The sequence below is a fragment of the Hyperoodon ampullatus genome, assembly GCF_949752795.1.
Source record: "Hyperoodon ampullatus genome assembly, chromosome: 8".
Taxonomy (NCBI): Eukaryota; Metazoa; Chordata; class Mammalia; order Artiodactyla; family Ziphiidae; genus Hyperoodon; species Hyperoodon ampullatus.
Genome location: NC_136921.1, coordinates 12141628 through 12169216, shown reverse-complemented (window position 1 = coordinate 12169216; position 27589 = coordinate 12141628). Strand labels below are relative to the sequence as shown.

Below are 27589 nucleotides of genomic sequence, written 5' to 3'. Positions count from 1 at the left end.
CACTACTACACATAAAATAGATAATTAACAAGGACCTGCTATATAGAACAGGGAACTAAAATCAATATTTTTAAATAACCTATAAGGGAAAAGAATCTGAAAAAAAATATATATATATGTATGTATAACTGAATCACTTTGCTGTACACCTGAAACTAACACAACATTGTAAATCAACTATACTTCAATTTTAAAAAATGATTCTTGCTTTTTAAAAAAGACCTCTAAACAAACATATATGATACAATGTAAGTGTTATCCTAGAGGTATACACAAGGTACCCATGGGAAAAAAAATTCTAAAATGAAAGAAATGGACTGAAAAGGAATAAGTACCAGGGCTGTATGGAGGGGCATGAATATTTGTTAATAACAAATTATTCTATTCTATTCTATTCTATTCTATTCTATCCCACCAGACCTATATTATTACCAGTCTACCATACTTTTCAAGGAAAAAAGTTAACCAGGAAAAAAATGTTTCTCTATCAAACAAAGATAATAAATATTAATTCCTCTTTCTCCATAGCATCTTACTCTTTTCCTTTTCCTTTGCACAAATGACAAAAATACATTTAATATGTCTCCCCTACTAAACTGTGAGCTCTGTGAAGGCAGTAACCATGTCTATTTTCTTCAAAATTGTGTGCTTAGTATCACACAATTAATTGATTCCTAGAATCTAGGACACAACAGGAGCTTGACTATGTGGGGAAAGAATAAATGAAAAGGCCGGAACATCATGGAAAACAATAGGGGAAATGCAGCCCATAGCACAGGGAGATCAGCTCGGTGCTTTGTGTCCACCTAGAGGGGCGGGATAGGGAGGGTGGGAGGGAGACACAAGAGGGAGGAGATATGGGGTATATATGTATACGTATAGCTGATTCACTTTGTTATACAGCAGAAACTAACACACCATTGTAAAGCAATTATACCCCAATAAAGATGTTAAAAAAAAATGAGGGGGCAGCAGCATCATTTTGGTAGAGCGGGTCAAGAGACCAGGCAAGTGCTGCGCAAGTAAGAAAGAACAGGAGGCGGCAACAGGCACCCTTGGGAAGAGCCAGGCCGCAGCGTGTGTCATTAGGGTGCTAGAAAGGCACTGTGAACTTGTGGGAGCATCACTGGCTGGAGCTTTCTGATGGGTCGGGCCTCCTTTTGACTTACCTTTTATTCCCGGAAGACCTGGTGCCCCTGGATCCCCCACGAGGCCTCTTGGCCCAGGATCCCCCATTTCTCCTGGATGTCCCTGCAGCCCAGGCAGCCCTGGATTACCTGAGGACGACAGGGAAGTTTTGCAGACACCCAGATGATATGAGTTTCGTGAAATGGGAAGGTCATCTATATTCTTAATCTATGGCTAACTGGGATACTGTTTTATTACTTTTTCTTTCTAGACCCCCTAACTTAATCTCAAGAGGAGAAAATACACTTGAGTGATTAAAGTTGCCAATTATGCTTTGAAATGCTCACTTGATTCTGAATTGGCAAGAGGGGGAGCTGTTAAAATGTTGTGTTGAATGTGTGCTGTTTGGCTTAAGTCTAAAGGAGGAAAGGAGACCAGCCTCCTGAATGGTAGGTGCATGAGGGAAGGTTGGAAAGGAGCTTTCCTCTGTCAGACCATCACTTCGTGCCTGGTGTCTTCCTAGGTGCGTGACAGGTGCTGTCTTCGTTTACCCCCAGACCAACTCAGTGATATTGATCTATCTCCAATTTACAGGTGAGGAATAGTACATTTAAGTGACTTGTCCAAAGTCACAGGTCGGGGAAATGGCAGAGTCAGCTTCTTCCCCTACACCAAGAGATAGATGAGTGCCCGGGAACTCTCCAGGCTCCTTTCGAGGTACCTGGACACCCCGCTGGTCCAGAGGAGCCAGGCGGTCCTGGCCTTCCGGGTGGTCCTCCAGGTCCTTGAACACCGGGCAAGCCCTGCTCTCCAGGTTCTCCCAAATGTCCTAAAGAAAGAAGGACCAAACATCTGAGTAGCTGTAGTTGCTCTTCAAGGTGGTGAATCTATAAAACCTCCAAATTCAGCTCTTTCTTTTCTATTCTTACTTTTTTACATGTACAATTTTTCTGTTGAAAAGATAACATTAAGGAAAAATGGAAAACAAAACACCTGTAATCCCACCAATTTAACACAGTGTTTCATAGGTATAACCAATGTGCAAATAAGCCCTACAATTTTATATTCTGATTTTTTTTTTTTTTTTTTTTTTTTTTGCAGTACGTGGGCCTCTCATTGTTGTGGCCTCTCCCGTTGCGGAGCACAGGCTCCAGACGCACAGGCTCAGTGGCCATGGCTCACGGGCCCAGCCGCTCCGCGGCATGTGGGATCCTCCCAGACCGGGGCACGAACCCATGTCCCCTGCATTGGCAGGCGGACTCTCAACTACTGCGCCACCAAGGGAGCCCTATATTCTGATTTTTTAATTAGCTAGCATTGTATCATAAGTAGTTTTCCAAGTTTGATATCATTTTCCTAATTACTGTTTTTAAATAACTGGCTGATAGCTTATTGAGTTAACCCTAATTAAATGAATTAATCTAATGTTATTTCTAACTCTTGCTGTTATGCGTAATGATCTTTATACATCTTTAATCCATTTTTTCTCCTATTAAATTATTTCCTCAGGAAAAACTCCTAAGAGTAGACTTTTTAGGTAACACAGTCTGATATTTTTGTTCTTTTTAATGCATTTTTAAATGCTCAAGGATTTTAAAGTAAATCACAGACATCGTGGAATTTCATCCCTAAATATTTCAGGAGGTAAGTCTGAAAAATAAGAACATTTTCCTATGTGGCCAAAGTAACATGATCACAGTCAAGAAAATTAATAATGGTCCTTAATATCATATAATCCTCCTTCCATATTTGAGTTTTCTCAATCGTCCCCTTAATGTCCTTCACAGCTGGTTAGTCCACACCAGGTCCCATTCCAGAACCACACATTACATCTGGTGGATACATCTATTAGGTTAAAAAAATACCTACTACAGTCCCCTTCTCAGGACAGTGACGTGCTGAAGAGAAAGGCCCAACTGTTCTTAAGTCTTCTAGAACAGACCATTCAGCATTTGGTGCTTGACAGAGGTTGCCAAATGGTTTGGATAAATGCTCTACCAGCTCACAGCCCCACATGTCACCCACACACAGCCCCAAGACCATAATTCCATGTGCTCACTGAGGACTTTTTAATTTGTTGATTTGTTTTCTTGCTAATTTAGTAAGGATGAAATGATATTTCAGACTTACTTTAAATGACATTTCTTTGATTACTAGAGAAGATGACTTCCCCATGTGTTTATTTATAATGTATGACTTTAATATCAATACAATTTATATTTGTAGGATAAACCATTAGTCTGTGCTGAAAATGACCAGTTGAATCTGCAAATAAAATATATGGTTCTGTATTTACAAACCCATGGGGGTCATAGTCACTATTTATTATAACACACAAGAGAAACAAGCCTATGTTAGTCTATACTTGTTCCCAATCAAATTTAAGATCTATGAGCTTCACTGTGTATTGTTTTTTTCATCCTGAAAATATTCCTGCGGTAAAGGTAAGGCAGCCTTTTCCCAACTCCAAATGAAAAAACTGAAATATTAAAGCCTTGCCTCTCCATCACAGTTATATTAAGAACAGAACCTGCGAGTTAATCTGTACTGTATTTTCTCTCTGAAATAGAGAAAAGGGAGGTAGAACTGAACCCAATACAATCATATAAAATCCCCTGAGACAGGCTGCAGATTTACGTCTTCTTGACAGGCTTGTTCAAATTCAATGCAGCTTTTTTCAAGGCAATGGAAATTGCCTGTTTAGGTAAACTCTATGAATAACATATGATGTAATTTTAAAATTTTAAGCAAAAGCCATAGCATTTGGGAAAGGGAACCATTTAAACGGTGACAACCACAGGAGACCAGAGAAATTACACCAAGGCAAATTTTCTTGAAAAAGTTAGCCTACATATAAAATAACTCAGTTCTATGATGTTTAACTTACAATATTAGGTAATATCAAAGGTTTCCATTTTGGACTCCTTTTAGCTTATAAAATCTTACTATCTTAAAGGTTTACATAAAAATACCAGTAAGTGTGGAAAAATCTCTTCATGTTTTGCTGACTGATGATGACAATGATGAATTACACGTTACATTTGTGTAGCAATTTTTAGTTTATAAATTGCTGTCAAGGATTCTCATTGGATCCTCAGAACAACCTGTAATATGCATAGGGCCAGTTTACAGGTGAGGAAATAGCTCAAAGATGATAAGCAACTTGCCCAAGACCATATGCTCAGTGGTAAAGGAGGCTGACTTTGAACCAGTGGTTTTCCTTTCTGAGACCTCCCTCTGGTACTTTTTATGAGCTTCCACAATGCTAACCTCAAAGCTATTTTCCCCTCCAAATGTACACATAAGCTGTACATTTCAGTTAAAATATTATATTATCTAAATCTATTTGACCATGCCAGAGGTAAAAGACCCGTATGAAAGGGAGTGAGAAAGGAAGTTTTTGCCAGTGCAATAGCTTGTTTTTCTGTTAGACTTCCATTTTAGCAATCTTATGGTATAAAAACAAAGATTAATTCATTCTCCTGATTTTAAATGTTCCTTCCCAGTGTCCATAATTTACTGAATTGTGGATATTTATAGAGTGTAAAGACAACTCAAACTCTATAAAATTTCTGAAGTTAAAAATAATAAAAAATTTGATTTATTCTTTAAAGTAAGTAAATAAATAAATAAAAACAAAGAAATAAAATTTCCCATAATAGTTCTGCTCAGATATTCTTTCTGTTGTATGGAATGAAACATGGCCATTGCCGAAGAGAATTTTAAGGTAATACACAAAACTATTAATATGAGATATTTTAATTTACAGTGGACCCATCTAAATACAAGCCTGGCTTCTAACCTGTCCACTATCAGCTGAATGACACTGGGCATCACTTATTGAACCAATCATCTGTGGAGAAACAAATTCTTTCCAGGCAGTGGATATCCCTGTGCACAGAGCTTTGTACATTTGTCTTATTATTGACTTAAGATATATTCTTACACGTGGAATTACTAAGTAAAAGCATGTGTATGTTTTGTCAGCTGTGGGTCGTCTACTGTAACGAGCCACAACCTCTACCGGAGAGCAGAAACTCACTGGAACATCACAATCTGTTCTGAGGAATTACACATCTATTGTTGCTGATAAATGAAGTGCTGTTTTGAAAGATGGAGATTTGTTGTTGATGATGAGGCTTTACGTTTTTTTGGTTTGGTTTTGAGTAAATTAGATACTTAGTAAATGAGGTATTCAATCATATCTCAGCAACTGCACTCCTCAGAGCATTCACCTATGCTTTTCTTTTTTCTTTGGCCACACCGTGAGGCTTGTGGGATCTTAGTTCCTTGACCAGGAATCGAACCCGTGCGCCCTGCAGGGAAGTGCAGACTCCTAACCACTTCCCCCAGGGAAGTCCCTCGCCTATGCTTTTCCGAGTAGGAAAGAAAGGGCTGGAATGACAACCTGCAGCTGTAGTAAGCTGAGTGGTTATTGTTAATGTATCATTTTTAGTTATAGATTTGCAAAACAGTCCAAATTTTAATTGCTTGCAATAATCATTTTTGACCCTGCCAAAATGTGGACATGCCTAGGGACGTGTGTTGTTAACATCCTAGGTCATGGGAGCCATGGTGGAGAAAAGATGGTGAGTTGCTGGTGTATAATCCTGGTGTCCTCCTAGGCCAGTGCTTATACATAATCCTTCTGATAGGTATCTTAAAGAGTAAAGGGAGAATATAATACTGATACAACCATTGCTAGCTAGGAAGATAAAGTAATTGTACTATTTTTCAAACCAAACTTACTCTTTTTTGTTTTAATAAGAAAAGTATGTAGCTATACCTGGATATCCAAGGCTACCTGGCTCACCCTTTGGACCAGGTAGGCCAAACTGAATTGCAGGTTCCCCTTTGTATCCTGTAAGTGATAAAATGCACATAACATTATTTAAGAGTTTAATTTTGTTCCTACAAGTGACTTAATAACTTTCATGATACTTCCCTTTATAGTCTATCCTCAATGTTCCAGGAGAGGATTTTTGAAACAATGCTTTTTTTTTTTCTTACATAACAAATAGAAACATAGATGCAAGCTGTGATTTAAACACACACACACACACACACACACACACACGCTATTTTATAGTTCATAACAGTCATAAGAGACTATAGATCCTAATAAGTTTAAAATTTTAAATTTTCTAAAATAATTTCAAATTTAGGTATCTATTTAAGAAATTACTTGGCACTGAGTATCCTTATGTTGTTTTTTAGAAACAGAAAGCAGAAACTGTCACTGTTTCAGCTGCTGCAATCACATTTCAAGCTCTCTTCAAGGAAGCTCAACTCAGTGTCCTTGTAAAAAAACGAAATCACAAGTCATCTTATTGATGACTTCACAAGAGATGGCACTTTGTAGGCCATTGTAGGCAGTTGTAGGCCATTGTAGGCAGTGACCCCTACAGTCCCACAGAGCTGTTCCACACTGCTGCTGCATCCTTCCAGACACAAGGACTTACATTATAGCTGGGAGCCAATTACAAATGGAGGACTCAAAATGGTATGGTAGGGAAGGTCAAGAAATTGATGGGATTACAAGAGAAGAAGAGAGCTAATTAGGCACATTTTAAAGCACCTACACACGAACACCCCTTTTAAGGGGTCCCACCCACACCTATGGTAGGTTCTCTTCCACCTGACCCTACTCATAATTGTGGTTAATTGTTTGAAGGGTATGAATCTGGTCCATCCCAGGTAAGCCAGTCTTTCCTTTAGGAATTGTAATAAAAAGTAAGAACTTGAGGCCCTTGCCTATTGAGGCAGAAATCAAAAGCATTTTCACGATGTCCTAATATAGAGCATGATCAAGTGCAATCCAAACACATCCAGAAAGGATACTGAAAAGAGAGTGATAAAGCCAATTGGTAGGCAGGTAAGTAAAAAACAGACCATGGAGAAAAGTCTCAAGAGAAAAATCCATGGATTTCCCAAGGGCTAGGTTCCTTCAGACTATGGTCCTGCAGAACTATCTTATCTGCGGGCTCCATGAGACAGCTTTTACTCCAAGTACCTTCATTGCATTTCGTTTCCTTGCAAACACGGCCAAATACAAGTAGGAAGGAAACAAGAAGAAATAGAAATTGAGTTATTTGTAGTGAGGTGGATGGACCTAGAGTCTGTCATACAGAGTGAAGTAAGTCAGAAAGAGAAAGACAAATATCGTATGCTAACGCATATATATGGAATTTAAGAAAAAAAAATGTCATGAAGAACCTAGGGGTAAGACAGGAATAAAGACACAGACCTACTTGAGAATGGACTTGAGGATATGGGGAGGAGGAAGGGTCTGTGACAAAACGAGAGAGTGGCATGGACATATACACACTACCAAACGTAAGGTAGATAGCTAGTGGGAAGCAGCCGCATAGCACAGGGAGATCAGCTCGGTGCTTTGTGACCACCTAGAGGGGTGGGATAGGGAGGGTGGGAGGGAGGGAGACGCAAGAGGGAAGAGATATGGGAACATATGTATATGTATAACTGATTCACTTTGTTATAAAGCAGAAACTAACACACCAGTGTAAAAAAAAAAAGAAGAAATAGGTTTGTTCTTTGAGAGGCCAAGGGTCTATAATAAATGGATAGATGAGTAGAAGAGGACTGAGTTCTGAACACTGAAGCTATAAAATGTCAAAATAAAATATGAAAACTTCCCTATTTGTAACTATTTCTGAAGAGAAGATCTAAGTTATTCTTTCTGAATAAATACATGTTCACAGTTCATTTTTTTCTTACAGCAATTATCAAGTTATTTATGGAGTGTCTCTCAAAGCGTAAAGCATGTTTCACTGGTAGTAAGGGAGAAGATTTTTAGGTGGTTCACTAATTACTGTTTCTTATTTTAAAGTTATTTATTTTAATCTGTATTAAAATAAAATATAACTGTACCACAAGCCTATGAATTCACAGATAGTGAGGTTAAGGCTAAGGTTAAAAAGGTGAGTCATTTTAAAGTAGATTTAAAGAAAAATATTAACCCAATGGTACACAAAAATAATAAAAATATTAAAGCTTTTGTGTAAATGCTGCAATTTAAGATACCCTGAATTTGTTTGTTTTGTTTGTCTGGATAAAGGGTTAATGAAACCTCTCTTTCTCTGAGGACATTTTTTACCTTGGGTTAACTTCCTGTTCCTATTTCTCTGGAAACCTGATAAAGGTAGAATGCAAGTTGTGTTACAAGGCAATACTGTCTTTGGCACAAATTAAACTAAGGCCTGTGAGGCCAAATCCAGCCTGCAGGCTGTTGCAAAGAAAGTTTTATTGGAACACAGCTACACCCCTTTGTTTGCATATTGTCTATGGCTGCTTTCATGCTGTGTGTGCTTTCATGCACAGCTGTTATAGCAGAGACCACACAGCTGAAGATATTTATGATCTGGCCCTTTGAGAAAAACACGTTTGCTGACCCTTGGCTTATGGTAAAAATAACTCAATTGTAAATTATGTGTAGCCCAGGAATTCTTAAGTGAACTATTAGCACTTGGTGGGAAGTCATGGCTTTGGCCTTCTCTGTGTACCATGACTCTTGTAACTGGGTCCCCAAAAGCTGTACCTATGGAGTCCTTAGAAGAGATACTGGCTCCTGTGGGGCACGGGGACATGGACCACCAATACGGATCTGTCTCCTGGAACCTGAGCTGTCACTTACAGAGCTGTAGTCACTAGAAGGACAGCTGAGAGTACTCCCACCAAGGAGGAAATTATGCTATGCCTGCAGGCATGCTGTTTTCTATATGGTACCCTTGGATCTGAATGACAAATATAGATGATTTAGGTCTTGTTTGACTATCTAGTAGAGTCTATGAAGAACTCTTTGAATGTTGCAGTTTGTTTGATATACTTTACTTTTCATGCCAGAGGTACTTGCTCACAATGCTACAAATACCCAGGACTATGAGCTTGATGGATGGCTGCTGTATCTCCAAACCATACCTTTAGGTCCTCTTGTACCATCAATTCCTGAAAGTCCAGGGGGCCCTGGAGAACCTGGCTCACCCTGATAGTTTAATGAAACAGAAATAAGATTGTAATTGAATTTCAAATACAAATGACACATGCTTGACATGATCCAGTTATAATTTTCTAGAACTAACTTGGTTTTTATAATTTGCAGTGGTAAAGAAAATTGGAAATGCATTGCAAGCATACTACTACATGCATCTAGGTTTTAAAAGTTGACAAAACTCTTCCAGAATTAGTGATACCAACTGGGGGCATCCGAATCTCAATACTTGACTGCAAAAGAGTAACTGCATCACATCACTTGAACTTTAAGTTTTGAATGAACAAATTGATACGAAATAAACTGTTATAATTTATACCCAAAACTTTAAAAATCTATTTTATTCCAAAAGATGGGTAGCAAAGTATATTATACATTTTCCAGGAATTATGATGTAGGCTACTACCTTTGTACTTCCTGGGCTCTCAAGGGGTATTTTGCTCATGATTTTAAAGATAAAGTATATTTACAGCAAAATCTATGATGTCTGCAATTGGATAGGAAGGCTTAGTAACCAGAATTTGGGTCATTTTTCAGATGACTCTTTGCTCTGGTAAACCAGCAGTCCTCAGGCAAGTCTCTATGGAGCTGTTTAAACAAAGCTGGGGGTAGAATGTGGAGTAAGTGACTTGATCATTTATGTCACTGGAACCAGGCATAAGCACTGGCCAGAATTACAGTTACATCATGGCCTTCTAGAAGTTTCCATTCTTCCCTTGACCAACTCCTTAGGTTCTAAAAGCCAGTGAAGGACTGTGATGTACACTGGCAAAGTAAGATGACTTTCGGGCATCCCAAGAGCAGAAAACTTTTATTATTTCTTTCCTTCCAAAACAGCAGTTGCTTACCTGGTCACCTGGAAATCCCGGAAAGCCAATGAGCCCTCTTAGCCCAGGTGAGCCTGGAGGGCCTGGGGGTCCAGGAAGGCCTGGCTGCCCCTTCCTCCCGGGCTCCCCTCTGTGAAATCCAGGTGGTCCACAGCTTCCCGGCTCTCCTTTCTTCCCTTGTAGCCCAGGATGGCCTTTATCACCTGATGGGGTTGGAAGTGTTACAGACCTCTTGGAGGAAATCTCTTGAACTTTAAGGGATAGTTAAACTATTGTGACAGGCGATAGTTAGGCTATGGATCTTGGTCCTACTTATAGGAGACGAAGCCATCTCCCAGGAACTGGGAGTCCTAATTCCTGCCCTAAGCTTCATCACAACGGGTTTCTGGCTTCCGTGACCTCACTGTAAAAGGAGCTGCCCATCAAGAGACTCAAGGCTATCCTGGGGGGAATGAGCAGCATCACCTGCTTTATTTTAACATGCTCATTTTACAAATGAGGAAGGACCTACCCAGAGAACTTAAAACATTTATTCCCTAACAACTAGTTAAGGAGAGGGCCAACAAAAGAACCCAGGTCCCATGCAAATTAAGTCTAAACTGGGAAAAGAAAACACAAACATGGTTGTCAAAATCCTTGCTCTGGGGTGTTTCTGAGGACCAGCAGCACAGGCTTCGAGGGGCTTGTTAGAAAGTCAGAGGCAGACGGGCCCCAGACCTGCTGATTGAGTATCTGCGTTTTAACAAGGGCCCCAAGGGATGCACACGAAGGCTGAGTAGCACCCGCTGAAATGAGTTGGACAGTCATTGTGCTACTCATTTTAAGATCAGCCAGCGAAACCAGGAATACTTTAAACCTGGTACCAGTATTTCATGGATCTGTCTGGACTGATCCTAGTTTGGAATATCCAAATCTATAAACACATATGAACTACAGCTAAGTTTTAGCATGGAAAGAAAAGTACCAGGAGGTTCTGTAGTGTATATTTTTATTTTTATCTAAAGAATGACCTTTCCTAATCTCCGAATTACAGTTTTCTTGGGAAAGTTGTCTAATATGCATGCTTGTTTGAATGACCTGTAAAGAAGTCAACTTATTTGATATGGTTAAAAAAACATAAGCATTTACCTTCTTCTCCTGGGAATCCACCATCTCCAGGAGGTCCAGGTTCCCCGGCTTCCCCCTTTTTAGAAATAATATCCATTTCTCCTTCATATCCTGGGGGTCCTCTTGCTCCTTTGGATATTAATTATATAAGAGCAAAACAAAAGGAAGCACCACACACGTGATTATTCTGTTACAGCTCCTCACTCCCAGTTTGCGAATCCCTATTTAACCTACTACACTGTATTTATGTTCATAGATTGCACGGTATCAACATTGTTGATTGACTTCCTAAAGGAAGGACCATGCCTTTTACATTCCTTTCCCAACTTGTCCAGCAAAGGGGACTGGTGTACACTGAAGGCTCACTGAATGTTTGCTAAATTCAACCAAACTCGTCTCAGAGTCTTCAGTAAAAAGAGACAGGCTTGAAAAGTTCCAGGTCAAAAATACATCTCTTTGTGGTACATATATAAAATGGAATATTACTCAGCCATTAAAAAGAATGAAATAACGCCATTTTGCAGCAATATGGATGGACCTAGAGATCATACAAAGCAAGGTAAGTCAGAAAGAGAAAGAAAAATACCATATGATAATCACTTATATGTGGAATCTAAAATACAAGACTAATGAACGTATCTATGAAATAGAAACAGACTCACAAACATAGAGAACAGACTTGCAGTTGCCAAGGGGAAGGGTGGGGGGGGAAGGATTGGGAGTTTGGGGTCAGCAGATGCAAACTGATATATATAGAATGGATAAACAGCGGGGTCCTACCATATAGCACAGGGAACTATATTCAATATCCTGTGATAAAGCATAATGGAAAAGAATATGAAAAAGAATATATATATATATATATATATGTATAACTGAGTCACTTTGCTATACAGCAGAAATGAACACATTATAAATCAACTATACTTCAATAAAATTTTTTAAAAATACATCTCTTTATCCTGTAAATTTTGAATTGTCCATCTCATATTTTCCAGTTCCTTATCTTCCCCTTCCTAACCAGCCTCCAATATTTTCCTTACATTAAAAGAACAGACACTTAACTTGGTTCTCCACATAGAGAATTCTAAGAGGTAGGAAGGGTATACAGTATTTCTCCTGATTTCTGCAAACACTATCCAGTTGTAGATGTGGGCTGGAGTGGGCTCATCTCAGCTTGATGAGAGCCACTTACTAACAAGTCAAGAATTTTGTAAACTAGTTGTTAAACCATCGGTAGTTTTAAATCAGTCATGTTGAGCGTATTTATGGTGGGAGTATTTACACCCTGGCAATCAGCAAACTGTAGTGTAGTAATCAGGGCACTTTTTAAAAAACTTTATTTTAGAGAGCCAGCTTACCAGAACATCACTGGCATTAACCCAATTTTAAATATTTTTAGTGGGATAATTATATAGAAGCACAATAGCACAGCAAACATCACTTATCTAAGCTAACAGAGAATGACTCTGATTCCTTGATTCTACATAAATAATTTACAGGCTAGTAAAACAAAAAATAATAGTAGAATCAATCAACTAAAAATAATTTGAATTAAATATGAGGCTATTTTCCCAAAGGGCTTTAAAGACAAAAACCTTGTTTCTAGAAATTGTCAAGCATTCATTCTTAACACTGGAAATGAAATCTTACCTTCACTCACCACAGCCTCATGGCTAAGAGATCAAAGTAAATATTTAACAGGGATGGGCACAGAACATTGACACCAGTGGTCTTGAAACTTTTTTTTAAATAGTAACAGAAACTTTTCTTTAAATGAAGCTTGAGAGAGATGCAATTCATGGCCCAGATGAAAGCAGACTCATCCAGTTCAGTGGTCAGCAGACTACAGCCCACGAGCCAAATCCCACCTGCTGCCAGTTTTTATACAATCCATGAGCTGTGAATGACTTTCACACTTCTAAATCATTGGGGGAGGGGACTCAAAATAAGAATAATACTTTATGACATGTGAAGTTAAGTGAAGTTCAAGTTTCAGTGTCCATAAATAAAATTTTACCAGAACACAGCTATGTTTGTTTGTTTACGTGTTGTCTCAGGCTGCTTTTGTGCTACAAATGCTGAGTTGTGTAATTTTGACAGAGACCATATGGCCTTAACAAAAAAACTGCTTTTTTCATTTAAAAAAATTGAAGGAGGGTTTGGGGACCAGGAGTCCTGCCTGCACCCCCTTCCCAAAAGGTGAGAAGGTTTTCTGAAACCCAAAAGCTATAAATCAAAGTCCTTGTTAATTTTTTTCTATTAATAGAGCAATTCATTTGCCATAGTTATATGGGATAAGATTGGGAGGAAAGGAAAATACATTTTGTTTAAAATCCTAAAACAAACACCATAGATTCAAAAAGCAGCAGAATCCAAGCTGCAGGATAGTTCTATTTTATTTTTTCAGGGATCATACTTATAGGTTCTGGTCAAACACTAAAAACAATCTATGCTGCATCGCTGTGCCATTAGCTGCGTTTACCTTTGTCACCTTTCACCCCTCGGTCTCCCAGGGAGCCGGGCCAACCCTTTTCTCCGTGTTCTCCCTTTCTGCCAGGGTGTCCATCTGGGCCAGGTTTTCCTCTCTCTCCTGGAAAACCCAGGAAGCCGGGCAGCCCCTGGGGTCCTGAGAAGTAACATGAATTTTTAGGGAAAAGTTTTATAGGCTAGTACGGTACCTAGATCCGCGTTCCTTGCCGTCCACATGGAGACGCGAACTCCCCCTAACTCTGAGCTTGTGCTGAAGGGAACAGTCACTACCAGCCTCTCGCCTGTAAGAGACATTCTGTCCCATCCAAGCCTCAGTTTTCCCCCCCACAGATCTGAACTGCAGGCCTTTATGCTTCTGAGTCCAGATCCCACAAAGCTTTAAGAGAACTGGGCTTCTCTGGTGGCTCAGTGGTTAAGAGTCCGCCTGCCAATGCAGGGGACATGGGTTCGAGCCCTGGTCCGGGAAGATCCCACATGCCGTGGAGCAGCTAGGCCCATGTGCCACAGCTGTTGAGCCTGCGCTCTGGAGCCTGTGCTCCGCAGCGGGAAGCCACTGTAATGAGAAGCCTGCACACCACAATGAAGGGCAGTCCCCACTCTCCGCAACCAGGGAGGGCCCGCGTGCAGCAACAGGGACCCAATGCAGCCAAAGATAAATAAATAAAATAAATAAATTTAAAAAAGAAAGCAGAAGTTCAAAGATGCTGGTCTGGGCCTTGGCACACAGGTAGTGCCTAAAAAAAAAAAAAGAAAAAGACAACTGGGTATTGGGGAGGGAGGAGGGGGAGGAAGGGGGGAGGAAGGGGGGAGGGAGGGGGAGGGGAGGGGAGGGAGGGGGAGGGAGGGGGAGGGAGGGGGAGGGGAGGGGGAGGGGAGGGGGAGGGGGAGGGAGGGGGAGGGGGGGAGGGGGAGGGAGGGGGAGAGGAGGGGGAGGGGAGGGGAGGGGGAGGGAGGGGGAGGGAGGGGAGGGAGGGGGAGGGAGGGGGAGGGAGGGGAGGGAGGGGGAGGGGGAGGGGGGAGGGGAGGGGGAGGGGGAGGGGGGAGGGGAGGGGGAGGGGAGGGAGGGGGGAGGGGGAGGGAGGGGGAGGGGGAGGGAGGGGGGAGGGGGGGAGGGGGAGGGGGAGGGAGGGGGGAGGGAGGGGGAGGGGGGAGGGAGGGGGAGGGAGGGGGGAGGGAGGGAGGGAGCACAGCAGCCCTGACCTCCCCCCTCCATCAGTACCACCCAGTCCTTCGGGCAGAAGTGTGTGGGGGTTCTGTGGACCTAACCCCTCCCAACACTCCCATTTACCTAAACCAGAACACTGTGCCCCTGGAAATTACAATACAGAAGACAAGAAGAAGGGAGAAGTCACACAGGAAAGGACCAAGTCAGGTTAATATACCAGTAAACTCTACAGTATGGTCACATGTAATTGTCTTCACTTGGCAGTGGATTTCAGGTTTATAAAATGGCGGGGGGGGAATAATGGAAAAGTAATACCCACCCTTTGGGCCTGGAAGACCAGGTAGCGCATCATCGCCAGTGGGGCCTGGGACTCCCGGGGGCCCTGGGGGTCCATCTGCCCCCAGCCGTCCTGGGACTCCGGGGAGGCCCTTCATTCCAGCGGGTCCAGGAGGCCCCATGTCCCCTTGTTGTCCTTTCCAACCTGGGGCACCTGTGACAAACCACAGTAACAACAGTGTAGGAAGACTGAGAACTGGCTTCACACGCGGGCAGGAAAAAAATCCATGGTAGCTTAAATTGTGTATCTGTGGCCAAGTAAACAATATTTATCAGCTAAAATCACAGTAGTGACTCTCCATCAGTCTAAGTATATATTTTTCTGGCTGCTATAAAAAGAAAGGCAGATTACTTGAATAAATATTTCCCAGTTGAGATGCATTATAAAGTCTTTTAAAATGGAAAATGGATAAGGGTAAAGAATTTATATTTACTCTTGGGTGGGGAGAGGGTGGGAACTAATAGAAGAAAACATTCCAGGTGCTTCTTAAAGCTACAGCCAAGTGAATTTTGGTCAAGCTGTTCACTGTGTAATGAGAGAATTATAGGAATCAGCAACGTCATCTAGAATTGTTGGTGATTAAAAACAAAGTTGTAGTGGCAAGGTTTGCTCCAATCTCGTTTTGATCCTTTGAGAGGGTGTATTCTTGGATTTGGATAAACACAGTAGAATTTAAATAACAGGTGACAATCTGGATGGTGAAATAAAGATCATATTGGAAATAGCCCCCCAGCACCTTGTGTTGAGAGACACTTTCTCATGGCTCTCTTTGATGTCTTGCTGGGTATTCCAAGAACAGAGGGTCCTGACCCATCCTCACTCGGGCTATTTCTCAAGGTTGTGTTGGCAGCAAGCAGCCTGACAGATATAGTGCCTCCCCCAGTAAGAAAAGCAAGCTGTCTTGCAGGTTAATGTACAGCTGTTGTATCTCAGGCTCAGAAACGGCAACCCACCATGTGTGCGGCATCCACTAGCCCCTCTTATATCACCGCCGAGACACTTGGGTGACAGAAGGAAATGACACAAACCAACATGAAACTCATGCTACTTGCAGTGCCATAAATAATCAAATCCTTTGTTTCTGACCCAAGAATCTTGCTTCTGCCAGCATCCGTAAAAGAGCAACAGGTGAGTTTATTCCTCTGTAGGTAGGGTAAACCCCACACCTGTCACAGTTCTTGACACCTGCCAACACTTACCTGGACTTCCTGGAGCTCCAGGGAGCCCTGGTGGCCCTGGTCTCCCTGGAGCGCCTCTTTCACAGGAATGGCCATGTGGACCTGGGATCCCTGGAAATCCGGCACTTCCCTCTCTCCCTTTGGGACCTTTGAGACCCGGGAATCCAGGCATGCCAGCTGGCCCTGAAATGATACAGTTCATCTGTGACACTGAGGGCATAACACTACATAGACAGCCTACAGTGGTATTCATGTATATCAATACTGGAGGTAAACATTTTGATCCTGGCTCTGGGCTCCAATGTGTTAAGCCTCTGAATGGATTTTCTTATCATAGATGGTAGTGAGCTCCAAGTGCACGGTAGAAGCATGCATTGCTAAAAGAATTACTTGATAAGGTTATGTAGACAATATAGAAGTTGCTTATGCAAATTAAAAATCCATGTAGTTCTTCCTGATTTTCATTAACCTCTAACGTTGCGGCAGGCTTTACACCACAATGCTTGCACGCCCAGTTTGTACTGTCTGAATTTGCATTCTGTAAACGATCTCATCACTCCAACTCTCAAAATTTGTATTTATTGGAAAGATAGCATCATGATCTTCAGGGGGAAAAAAGTCTTCCATAATTCTAACACCCTAACCTAAAAAGCTGTTTTATTGTTTAATGTTTTCATTGTATTTTGGTTCATATGTTTGCATTTTAAAAATAGTAATTCCAGTGCACTTTCAATCGTTGGGTTATTTCATATTGCATGTTAATATGCAAATGTTTTCCATTTTATTGTAATCTTTGCAAATATAATTTTAATTGTTAATAGCTGAATAGTATTCCTTTGAGTGTGGTGTGTGAGTGTGTGTATGTACATATTACTTAATTCTCTTTACTGTTTTCAATTGTTCCTCTACTGTGAATAATATAATAATAATAATAATATTTTCATACTAACCATATCCTGTTGAATTCTTCCCTTAAATACATTTCACAAGTGAGATAGTGGGATTACTGGGACAAAATTATTTTCATTGACTCACATAATGTATTATCTTGTTACGTTCCAATTAAATGGGTTTTTGTATATGAATGCTTCTGACTTACAAACTATTGGATAAGCTCTCTGAGGACAAAGAATGTGGCTTATTTCCCCATCTTCTATTTTCCCTGTACTATTGTACTATCATGGGTCCTAATAAACACTGGCCCATCCATCATTAGAAAAGAACCAGAACACTGTTTGTAAAAGTCTGATCTGGGGTTCACTTTTCGTCACCATCCCCCAGGGGTTAAAGTTCAGACTGGACTGCTGGGCTCCACCCAGTTCTTATGTAATGAATCACAATTTCTGAGATTGGGGCCCAGAACATGGTGATGCTAATGACCCCCACCTCTACCCCTGTTTTTTGGGGGGTGTGGTATTTTTAAGTACATTAAAATCTGAAAACCTCTGCTGGGGATCCTGAAGAATCCATAGCGATTTCAGGAAAGAATGTGAATCAGTGCCAGGGCCATCTCCCCATCTTAAGTTTCACTGCCCTGCCTGCTACCCCTGCTGGAATGAAAGTCCCTCTATCCTGTCACCTGTCCAAAGAACACAGCGTCTGCCAGGACTCAGCTCATGCCTAGCTCTCCCCCAGAGCTTTCCTTTGAATGCCAGCCCACCCTCCTTTGCCCCACGGAGCTGCTCTTCTCTGACAGCCTGTCCTGCCCTCCTTCAGCCTGGCAATGGCAGTGGGCGGGTCATCCAGTCCCTGCCCCTCAAAGCTAACATACTGTCCTGGAGTCCAAAGCAGGCAGATGTCTGGTAGCTGCTGAATCAAACTGAACAGACTGAGCCACGGTGAGCTGGGTTTGAAAACAACCAATAAAATGCAAAGGCAACACTGCGGATGTAGGTTATTAGAAATGTAACCACTGCCCATGTATGAAGGAAGATGCTTGACTGAAAATTTTACATTCTAGATTTTTAAGGCAAGATAGTCTAGACACTCTTCAGGGACCTGTTCCAGAACCGAGCTGGCTTTATGGACCACAGGAAGAGCACAGCCCTCATACCTGCAGCCCCCGGTCGTCCAGGATCACCTCTGAGTCCTTTTGACCCTGGTACTCCTAAAAGACCCCTCTTTCCTGGGGGTCCTGGGTAGCCAATAGCAGAGTCTCCCGGAGGTCCTTTCTGACCATTCATTCCAGGTGAACCTGGAGAGCCTGGGGGCCCGACAGGGGAGGACCCCTTTTCACCTCCAAAACCTGGATCTCCCATATCACCATGAAAACCTAACGAACAAAAAATTGTTTAAATTGTTACATGTACAGATATAGAACCAACACACATATAAGACTACTACTTTGATAAAAACACATTGTTTTAAAATACAGGGATACCTACTAAAATTAAGAGTAACTTAAGAGGCAATACTGTTTTTTGCCACCTTTTGTCAGAAAATGAATTGTAACCCCGTGTTTCCTATAAGCCAATGGCATTTCCCTAATTGCTTTCATTTACTGGCGAACAGTCTGTCTAGACTGAGCAGTTCCTACAACATAATATAATATAATAGCCTATAACTCACGCTCCAGGTTTAAGGAGCCCTGAGACATCAGTATCATAACCTAGAAGTTATCGAAACATAGCTAAGAGCTTACTATATCAAGAAAAACCATTCCCCCACCATCTAGGGATCCCTGGGCCATTTGCTGACTAAGATCATGAGACATTCCTAAATGAAAAGCATTTATTTACCAGGTGGACCAGGTATTTCTGAGATTCCTGGTTTGCCACGTTGACCCTTTTCCCCATCCAAACACCTCAACCCAGGAGCTCCCCGACGACCTGGAAATCCCTTTGGACCTAAACAAAAACAACAAAACACAGACACAATAAAACACAAATCAAATGAGGACAAAATAAGATAATTTTTAAAATAAAATCTATGTTAAGTCTTTCTTAGGGTATTTCTACTTTATGGAAGTATAGGTGGTGCCTAGCCTGGTTTTTATAAGTCTTGTGCTCCAAAGAAGCTTTTCATAGAGATTGTGTTAAGGTACTTTCTCAGAAGCCATACTGTAAAGAATTCTTTCTGAAAGCCTTTGGGACGTACACCACCATTCAGATGAATCTTTTGATACCTTCCCATGCTGAGTCTCAAACACAAATATGTGAGGATAGCCTTCCTTGTAAGAGGACAGAGGTGGTGGCCAGTGTGTGGCTTGATGAGAAAGCACCAGAATAAAGAGCAAGTCTAATTCCCTGCATCTTACTGCATTTGCCCTTAAATGAAGTACAGGCAAAAAGCATCTGCAAAAGGAATTGAGATTTTTTTTTAAACCTTCTGTGTTTTCCTACAAGGAGTTATCTAAGCTAAAATAACTTATAAATCATGAACTTCAAAGGAGATGCAACTGCTAGCTGAAACTTTGAGTGTTCATTTCCCTTGAGGCTGAAGCTGCTGCAAGTGATCATACGTGTTTTTTACCCATCCATGACAAGGTACCAGCAAATGTGAAGATGAACGTACAATCAGTCAACCAACCATTCTTCACTCCACTGATATAGAATTATATTTCCACACCCGTGCCACTGCCTTGTGGTGGGTGGCCCGTATTTCCCACACTTTGATCCGGGGCTTGGCCATGTGACTTGCTTTGGCCAATAGGATAGTAACACCATGAAGTAATGAGAGGTGTGAACAGTGCCAGTGAAGCTGGGCCCCACCCTCTGGCATTTCTGCAACCACAGGAGCAGAGTACACCCTGGCCTCACAATGAGATGCCTGTTGCAGACCTGACCTGACCCAGGATCAGGCACAAAGCCGGTAGAGACCATCTTAGATCAGGTGAACCCCAGCCAACGACAGACCCATAGAGAGAAAATAAATATTATTTGTTAAAGCCCACTGCAATTTGGAGGTTGTCACACACCACTATTGTGAAAGCTAGTGGTTATAGAGGGCAATAGAGAGTCATTCATCATTCAACGCTTAAGTACTTTTTGTATTGATAGTTACGTAGAACAAGAAAGGTGACCTTTAGTGGCCATGCTAGTACTTAACAGGTCAATTTAAGTGAACTCTAAATAAATAAAAAAGAATTAGACAAAATCCCTTATATAGATCTAGGGTTTAATTCGGCTATAAATATGTGACCGAGTCAAGTGCAGTGGTTGTATGAAAGTGTAATCAGGGGTGTAGATGCATGGGCATTTTTCAGAATGTTTCTGGTCAGATATTTGGGTCTCTTGGAAAGCAGAATAGAGTAAAACTTATAATCAGTAAGCAAGTGATCAATTTTCACTCTCAGGGCACAAGTAAAGAAAGAAGATATAGTTTTAAAATGCTCAAAAGGCAATCATTTTTGCTGATATGTGATCAAATCAAGGTAAATTTTGTTGCACAGAAATATTATTCAGAGTGTGTTTGGTGGACTGGGGACTCAAGGGGAATGGCTACAAATGCTGTTTCCCCACAGTCCCTCAAAACTTTATAATCAGGGTAGAAATATCCTAAATAGTTCCCTGAGGATTTGCTATTGGTTTCTCTGTCTTGTCAGTTCTTTTAGTTGGGAATGTGTACGACAGTAACTTCTCCTTGATCGTACCTGGAGGTCCATCAAAACCTGGCGGGCCTGGCCTCCCAGGGTAGGTTACATTACAAGGAATTGTATCACCTGGAATGAAAAAAAAATTGGCATTCACATAATTGATAGTCCAATGCAACATGAATCTCAATGACAACTCGATCAAGATACTTCTTCATACAGTATATGTGGAATTCAAAGGAAAAGAAGACTCTCGAGTCTCATTAGGTCACTTGAACTACGTTTATTTTGAATTTCTAGAAGATCTGTCCTGAAATCTGAACTTCAACTGTCAGACAGTAATAGACAGAAGGGGAATAAGAAAAATATTGATTCCAAGAAATATCAGTTTAATAACCTACAAAAAATAATGGATGTATAGATCCATGGATGTCCAATACAATGGAATCAGAAGCTTTGATAAATCATGAAATAGCAGCAAGCATCCAACACTGAGTTCCCAAGATTTGGCTCCTAGCTTGGATGTGGGGGAATTGTGCAAATGAAGAGACTGGGAGAGATACTAATAACAGCTTCCGTTTACTGAGGGCCTGCCATGGGTCAGGTGCTTCAAATATATTGTCTCTGGGGGCTTCCCTGGTGGCTCAGTGGTTGGGAATCCGTCTGCCAATGCAGGGGACACGGGCCTGAGCCCTGGTCAGGGAAGATCCCACATGCCGTGGAGTAACTAAGCCCATGTGCCACAACTACTGAGCCTGTGCTCTGGAGCCTGCGAGCCACAACTACTGAGCCCATGTGCCACAACTACAGAAGCCCATGCGCCTAAAGCCCGTGCTCCGCAACAAGAGAAGCTACCGCAATGAGAAGCCCGCGCACCGCAACGAAGAGTAGGCCCCGCTCACCGCAACTAGAGAAAGCCCGCGTGCAGCAATGAAGACAAAATGCAGCCAAAAATAAAATAAATAAATTTATTAAAAATATATGTATACTGGCTCTTGTTTTTCTAATGACTTTGCAATGTGGCTATGTCATCCTTCATTTCACTTGGTAAAGAAAATAAAATTTCAAAGTTGTGCTCTGAGTTTTCTTCTCCTTTAAAATGGAATGTTTCCCTTTTATAACAGAAATTACATCTCATAATGTATTACACCATAGGCTCTGAAATAAAAAATGTACCATATAAATAAAAATAATGTTATATTTTGATGGTTCCAGACCATGCTCTTAAACCATATCAAATTCCAAGGTATTTGTCTTTCTATGTTGTCAAAGCAAGAACCAATCATATTATTATATTATAAAATTTCACAAGTAACTATGTAACTCAAGTCATATGCACATATTACAAAAGAAAAAATCTTAAATCAGTATATTTCCAACCTTTAAAAAAGTTTTCAGCTATAAAACTACAAGTCACTTTATTGTTTGAAATCCAAATAACTGTCAAATATATTTAAAATCCCCCTTTTTCTCCCTAGAATGCCTAAAATTGGGTTTTCATGGACAATGCTGTATTTTTAAAATGAAATATTAGTGTTTTTATTCAAATAAAATGCATAATCTCAAAAGATAGTAAAAAAAAGAGAGATTTTGAATATATACATGTATGTAATTTTGAGTCAGATTGTCCACATTGATACTGAGAAATGAATGAAAGGCAATTTGCCAAACCAATAAAACAACAAAGACATCTTAGCATTTTAAAGATTTGTTTTAAGTATTGATTGTACTGTAATGCTTTTATTTGTTTGACAACATTCAAGGTTTGAACAGTGAATTGTGGTAATTTTATGTTAGAGGTTCTACCATAACTGTAATAACTTTGCCCAGAAGAGAGGCTTACTTTAGTTTCCATGATTTCACTTGACATTCTGCCACAAAAACATTCAAAATTACCTTTCTGACCCTTCCAGCCATCAGGGCCCCTCTTGCCTGGGCAGCCTGGAGCTCCTGGTTGCCCTCTCTCTCCTGGTGGACCAGGAAATCCCAGTCCCGGAGGCCCCCTAGGTCCTGCTCTGCCCGGGGGGCCTGGTGGTCCAGGAGGCCCTTCATCACCTGGGGCTGCATCTTCATGATCTCCCTGAGAACATTTGTATCGAGTCAATTACCAACCTTTGAAAGGCCATGAACTCAAAGCAATCATTGTCACTGTAGGCTACAAAAATGCATGCAGAAAGCCAGTTAATTCTAGAAGTTACTTAATAGCAAATGTAATTTTAAATGATTAACAAAGATTCTTCTTAATGTTTTACATACATATTTACAGACATATATATGCTCTTGATGTGTGTTTTATGACTCAAAAACAGAAAATTATATGTATTGTCTTAAATACAGAATAAGAAATTTTATTTAGAACCACTCTGTGACAGCAAATACAATAAAATATAGAAATGCATAAATTAAGGGAAGTAGTGGGCTTACAAACTAAATTAATTCTTATCTATTAGAAACATTTTTTTCTGCACTATTGTAAGACACAGGGATGGACTTTATCGCCCTCCACCTCTGTGGGCCAAGGGTTGACAAATCCTTTCTCCTACTGCCTAAGAATTTGACCTTTGGTTAAGGGTCTAGTTCTGCTCTTCAGGAATCTGCATAAAAATGGATGTCAACTGCGTTACTAGACCACATTGCTTATGGTAAAATTAATCCCTGGCTGCAAAACTTGCATCTGGTCTGGAAGAACTATAAAAACCTGTGTGGAGCCTTTGTCAGGACTTCCTTAAGCGGTGGCTCCTGTAACTGGCAAGTTCCTTGTGGGGTCCCCGCAAGCTAGCTCTGTGGTGGAGATAACACTCCTGTGGAGAAGGAGGCTTTCAAGTCCAGGCTGCTCACACTTCTGCATATGAGAATCTCATTGCCTTCACCCCAACTGAATGAAAAGCTGCAAGGACTCTTGTGTATGAGGAATGCCTGACACTGCCCTGCAGGCACGTTGAGGGTCACGCCTTCTAGCCTTCTGAGCGGCCTGGTCCCAAATGTGGTCTATGAGTCTGAATTGTTTCAGACTCAGTCTGAAACTCTAGAGAGATTCCCCTGTCCCTAGCGGGTGTTACAGAAATTCCTCTCTCAATTTGATCTGTAAATACACTTCGTTTTTTCACAGTTAGGTTAGTACATGATGACACCTATCACTCAGTGACGTTGGTTTCTAAATACAGCAGTCCCCTGCTTATTCACGGTTTCACTTTCCAAGGTTTCAGTTAGGCACGGTCTGAAAATATTAAATGGAAAATTCCAGACATAAACAATTCACAAGTTTTAAACTGCGCTCCGTTCTGAGTAGCATGATGGAGCCGTCTTGCTCCATCTCACTAGGGAGGTGAATCAACCCTTTCTCCAGCATATCCTTCAGTTAGTCACTTAGTAGCGTCTGGTTATCAGATTGACTGCAGTGGTATTGCAGTGCTTGTGTGCAAGTCACCCTTATTTTACTTAATAACAGCCCCAAAGCACAAGAGTAGTGATGCTGATCATTCAGATATGCCAAAGAGAAGTTGTAAAGTGCTTCCTTTAAGTGAAAAGGTGCAAGTTCTCAATTTAATAAGGAAAGGAAAAAGAACCGTATGCTGAGGTTGCTAAGATCTATGGTAAGAATGACTTTTATATCCATGAAATTGTGAAGAAGGAAAATGAAATTTGTGCTAGTTTTGCTGTCACACCGCAACCTGCAGAAGTCATGGCACAGTGCTTGCTAAGTGCTTAGTTAAGATGGAAAGGCATTAAATTTGTACAATGAGATATTTTGAGAGAGAGAGACACTACATTCACATAAATTTTATTACAGTATATTGTTATAATTGTTTTATTTTGTTATTAGTCATTAATCTCTTACAGTGCCTAATTTATAAATTAAACTTTATCATAGGTATGTATCATAGGTATGTATGGGCTCAGGTACTATCCATGATTTCAGGCATCCACTTGGGGTCTTGCACCACATCTCCTGTGGATAAGGGGGGGACCACTGTAGTTTCTTAAGTGGAAGAATGAATGAAACAGGGATTACCAAATCTAAAGCAGAGAAGATTATTTATATACTCAATATCCGCTGAAAGACCAGAAAGCTATAAATACCATCTACTCCAACTTCCAAACTTCTGTCTCTTATTCACATGTATTTTATCAAATAGGATTCCTATAAAATCAGAATGTGGTCCTTCCTTTTAAAACACCCTCAATGTCAGGCTGAATGATCTGGTGGAAACAGCATGTACTTGAAATAAGAAAGACTGGGTTTTCCCTCCTATTTAGCCTACTTGATAGATTGTTGACCTTGAGTACCACACCCTAAGCCTCCATCTCCTTACTGTAAACCCTCAAAGATAATTGTTCCTCAGAAGACAACAGTTACGAGCAAAACATCTAGCTCAGTTTGTGTGGCATTGCAAGCATTCAAAAGTACCTCATATGCCAAGATATTTTAAGTTCCTGATTATGTCTCATAGTCTTTTCTTATGAACTTCATCAGCTACATGTGGTCTCCACCCAAAACATGTTTGAAAAATGCAGAATTATCATTTGTCAGTGGGACCTTCCATCAGCCAATACGTCTATCCAGTGGATCTGCACTAGTTCATCCTTTCTTGCTTGCCACGTCCCCTCATGTGCTTCTTCACCAGAGAACAGAACTGAAGGTAATTATCAGGACCTGTGTGCTATCCTCCATCCTACAGAGTCAACTGAACAGACCTGAAACCAGTGGGGGCTTTGTAGAGACAAGGGCCCCAGAAGGAAATAAGCACCACGAGAATAATATAAAGACTAGGGACAGAAAGTCTTGCTATGATGAGCTTCCACTCAGGATTTTAGACCATCTGCAATAAGCCATACCTTTTATAACAGCCATCTTTTTGTGGCAGTGAATCAAAGGTGACTCTGATTTACAGCACGTTGACACTTTACTGTTCAGCTTTTTTAAACTGAGAAGGGGAAAACAGATGCTGTGTGACCATATAAGAGAGTTAAACTCTATAGCAGGAGAATTATACACACCAGCGGTCCTGGGTCCCCTTTTTCTCCAGCATATCCATCTTGACCGTGTTGTCCCTGCTGCCCTGGAAATCCTGGGGGCCCATCAGGACCTTTTTCTCCTTTGTGCCCTGGTAACAAAGGCCAAAAGAGTCAAGCCCTTCTCAGCAATGGATGAAGTAGAAGGAAACAAAGGACTAAAGATAAAGGCAATGACCATGACCCTGGGCTGGTAGAGGTTCCTCTGAGTGTCTCAGTTGACTAAAGTCACACGAAGACCATCATGCAAAAGTCAAAGGGGAGACTGACAATTGCCAAACCCATTGAATCTCTTATTTGGGAAATGTTTCTTTTCCTGTTCTGACAAGGAGGTTGTGTGTGGAGGCGCCAATGCCTACAGCATCTTCCTCTGCTTGTGTGACACCAAACACGGTATGCCATCCCCTGGCCATAGTGAGTGGGGGAATGGTCCATGGTTGGGCCCATGCCCCAGGCTAATCCAGTCCTTCCTGGACCTTTTTTATTCTAACTGGAGCAGAAAGAGGTAGAGCTTTCTTTCACCTCTGACTGTAAGAACTTGGAGCTGCCTGGGGGCATGTACCCATAGCCCAGAGAAAACCAGACAGGGAAAAAATGCAGATGGTGCAAAGAAAGATGCAAGATGCCGAGACAGCCTCCTCATGCAGTCGTCCCAGTGCAAACCATACACCTAACCTTTCAAATTTTGTTTAAGTCAATAAATTACTTCTCTAAAAAACACTACTTCAAGCTGGGTTTTTGTCGCTTACAACCAAAATATTCTTGATTAATACAGGATACTATAATGCAGTGAATAAATGCTAGGCAAATCAAAGGAGGTCTTGTTTCAAACCCAATTCACAACAATGAGGATTTGAGCATAGGATTTAAGGCTCAACATTCACACGACTCCGAAGGGCAGGGAGTATTTTTTTTAAGCAATCTCAACAACCCCAAATCTTATTATAGAATTCATCTGCAGTCACAGGAGAAATTAATGCAAGAGAATGGTTCATACATCATTCATAAAATGGCAGGGAGCTAAGTGACTGATTATGCTCACCTTTCACTCTTGATACAACAAGGTCACCTTTTTCTCCTTTGCTGCCAGGTGGTCCTGAGGTACCAGGTTTTCCCTTGGTAAAAAAATAGGAGGAAAAAATCAGTTTAACTGTGATGGGTCAAAAGTTATTTGTATACATCTAACCTCTCTCTTCTTTCTTTCTAAATCACCTGTTCTAGATTCTAGTTTGGTACTGTTGGTGTCATTCTCTTCCCCACCTTCCACGGCGGGTCCTGCCTTACAAAACGAGGTTCTTGAACTGCATGTGAAAGCTGGTGGAATCTGAATAATGACTGTGCCTGAGTCAACAGAAATGTATCACTGTCAGTTTCTTGGTTTTGGCAATGCACTAAGGTTCTGTAAGATATTCATTGGGGGAAGCCGGGTGAAGTGTACATGGGACCTCTAGGTATGACTGTGCAACTTCTTGTGAGTCATAACATAAAAATTTATCTCAAAATAATTTACAATTAAAAAATTTAACTATCTTGACTGCTGTAATGTAGAATTGGGAGGAAAGGAGGGGAGAGATTAACTACAACAGCTGGCACTAGAGCAGAACACAGAGGTTTAGGAATGAATGTGATGAAAAACACTGTGATACTGTAGGACATTGATGAGCAAGAAAAGGCAATCTTTCTGTAATCAATGTATTTCCTCTGTATGGCAAGTAAACAACTAATTTTGGCCAATGGGCTCATCATCTTTTAACTTCAACACTGCCCTGAGACTGTACTATTTCGGTCACAGTTTTGTGTTA

General features: G+C 41.0%; 1 protein-coding gene across 1 annotated transcript in view; it reads right to left on the bottom strand.

Annotated features, from left to right (window-relative positions):
* Positions 1 to 27589, bottom strand: part of COL4A4 (collagen type IV alpha 4 chain) — a gene marked incomplete at both ends in the record, with an annotated part of 128805 nt that overhangs the window by 26913 nt on the left and 74303 nt on the right. Inside the window, 15 exons of the mRNA XM_079709903.1 lie at positions 1170 to 1277; positions 1850 to 1957; positions 5915 to 5989; positions 9067 to 9130; positions 9985 to 10166; positions 11092 to 11199; positions 13556 to 13699; positions 15048 to 15218; positions 16265 to 16426; positions 18297 to 18515; positions 18982 to 19089; positions 20835 to 20903; positions 22671 to 22854; positions 25773 to 25879; positions 26830 to 26902. Coding sequence (XP_079566029.1) covers positions 1170 to 1277; positions 1850 to 1957; positions 5915 to 5989; positions 9067 to 9130; positions 9985 to 10166; positions 11092 to 11199; positions 13556 to 13699; positions 15048 to 15218; positions 16265 to 16426; positions 18297 to 18515; positions 18982 to 19089; positions 20835 to 20903; positions 22671 to 22854; positions 25773 to 25879; positions 26830 to 26902 — 1882 coding nt within the window. The remainder of the gene's footprint in view (positions 1 to 1169; positions 1278 to 1849; positions 1958 to 5914; positions 5990 to 9066; positions 9131 to 9984; positions 10167 to 11091; positions 11200 to 13555; positions 13700 to 15047; positions 15219 to 16264; positions 16427 to 18296; positions 18516 to 18981; positions 19090 to 20834; positions 20904 to 22670; positions 22855 to 25772; positions 25880 to 26829; positions 26903 to 27589) is intronic.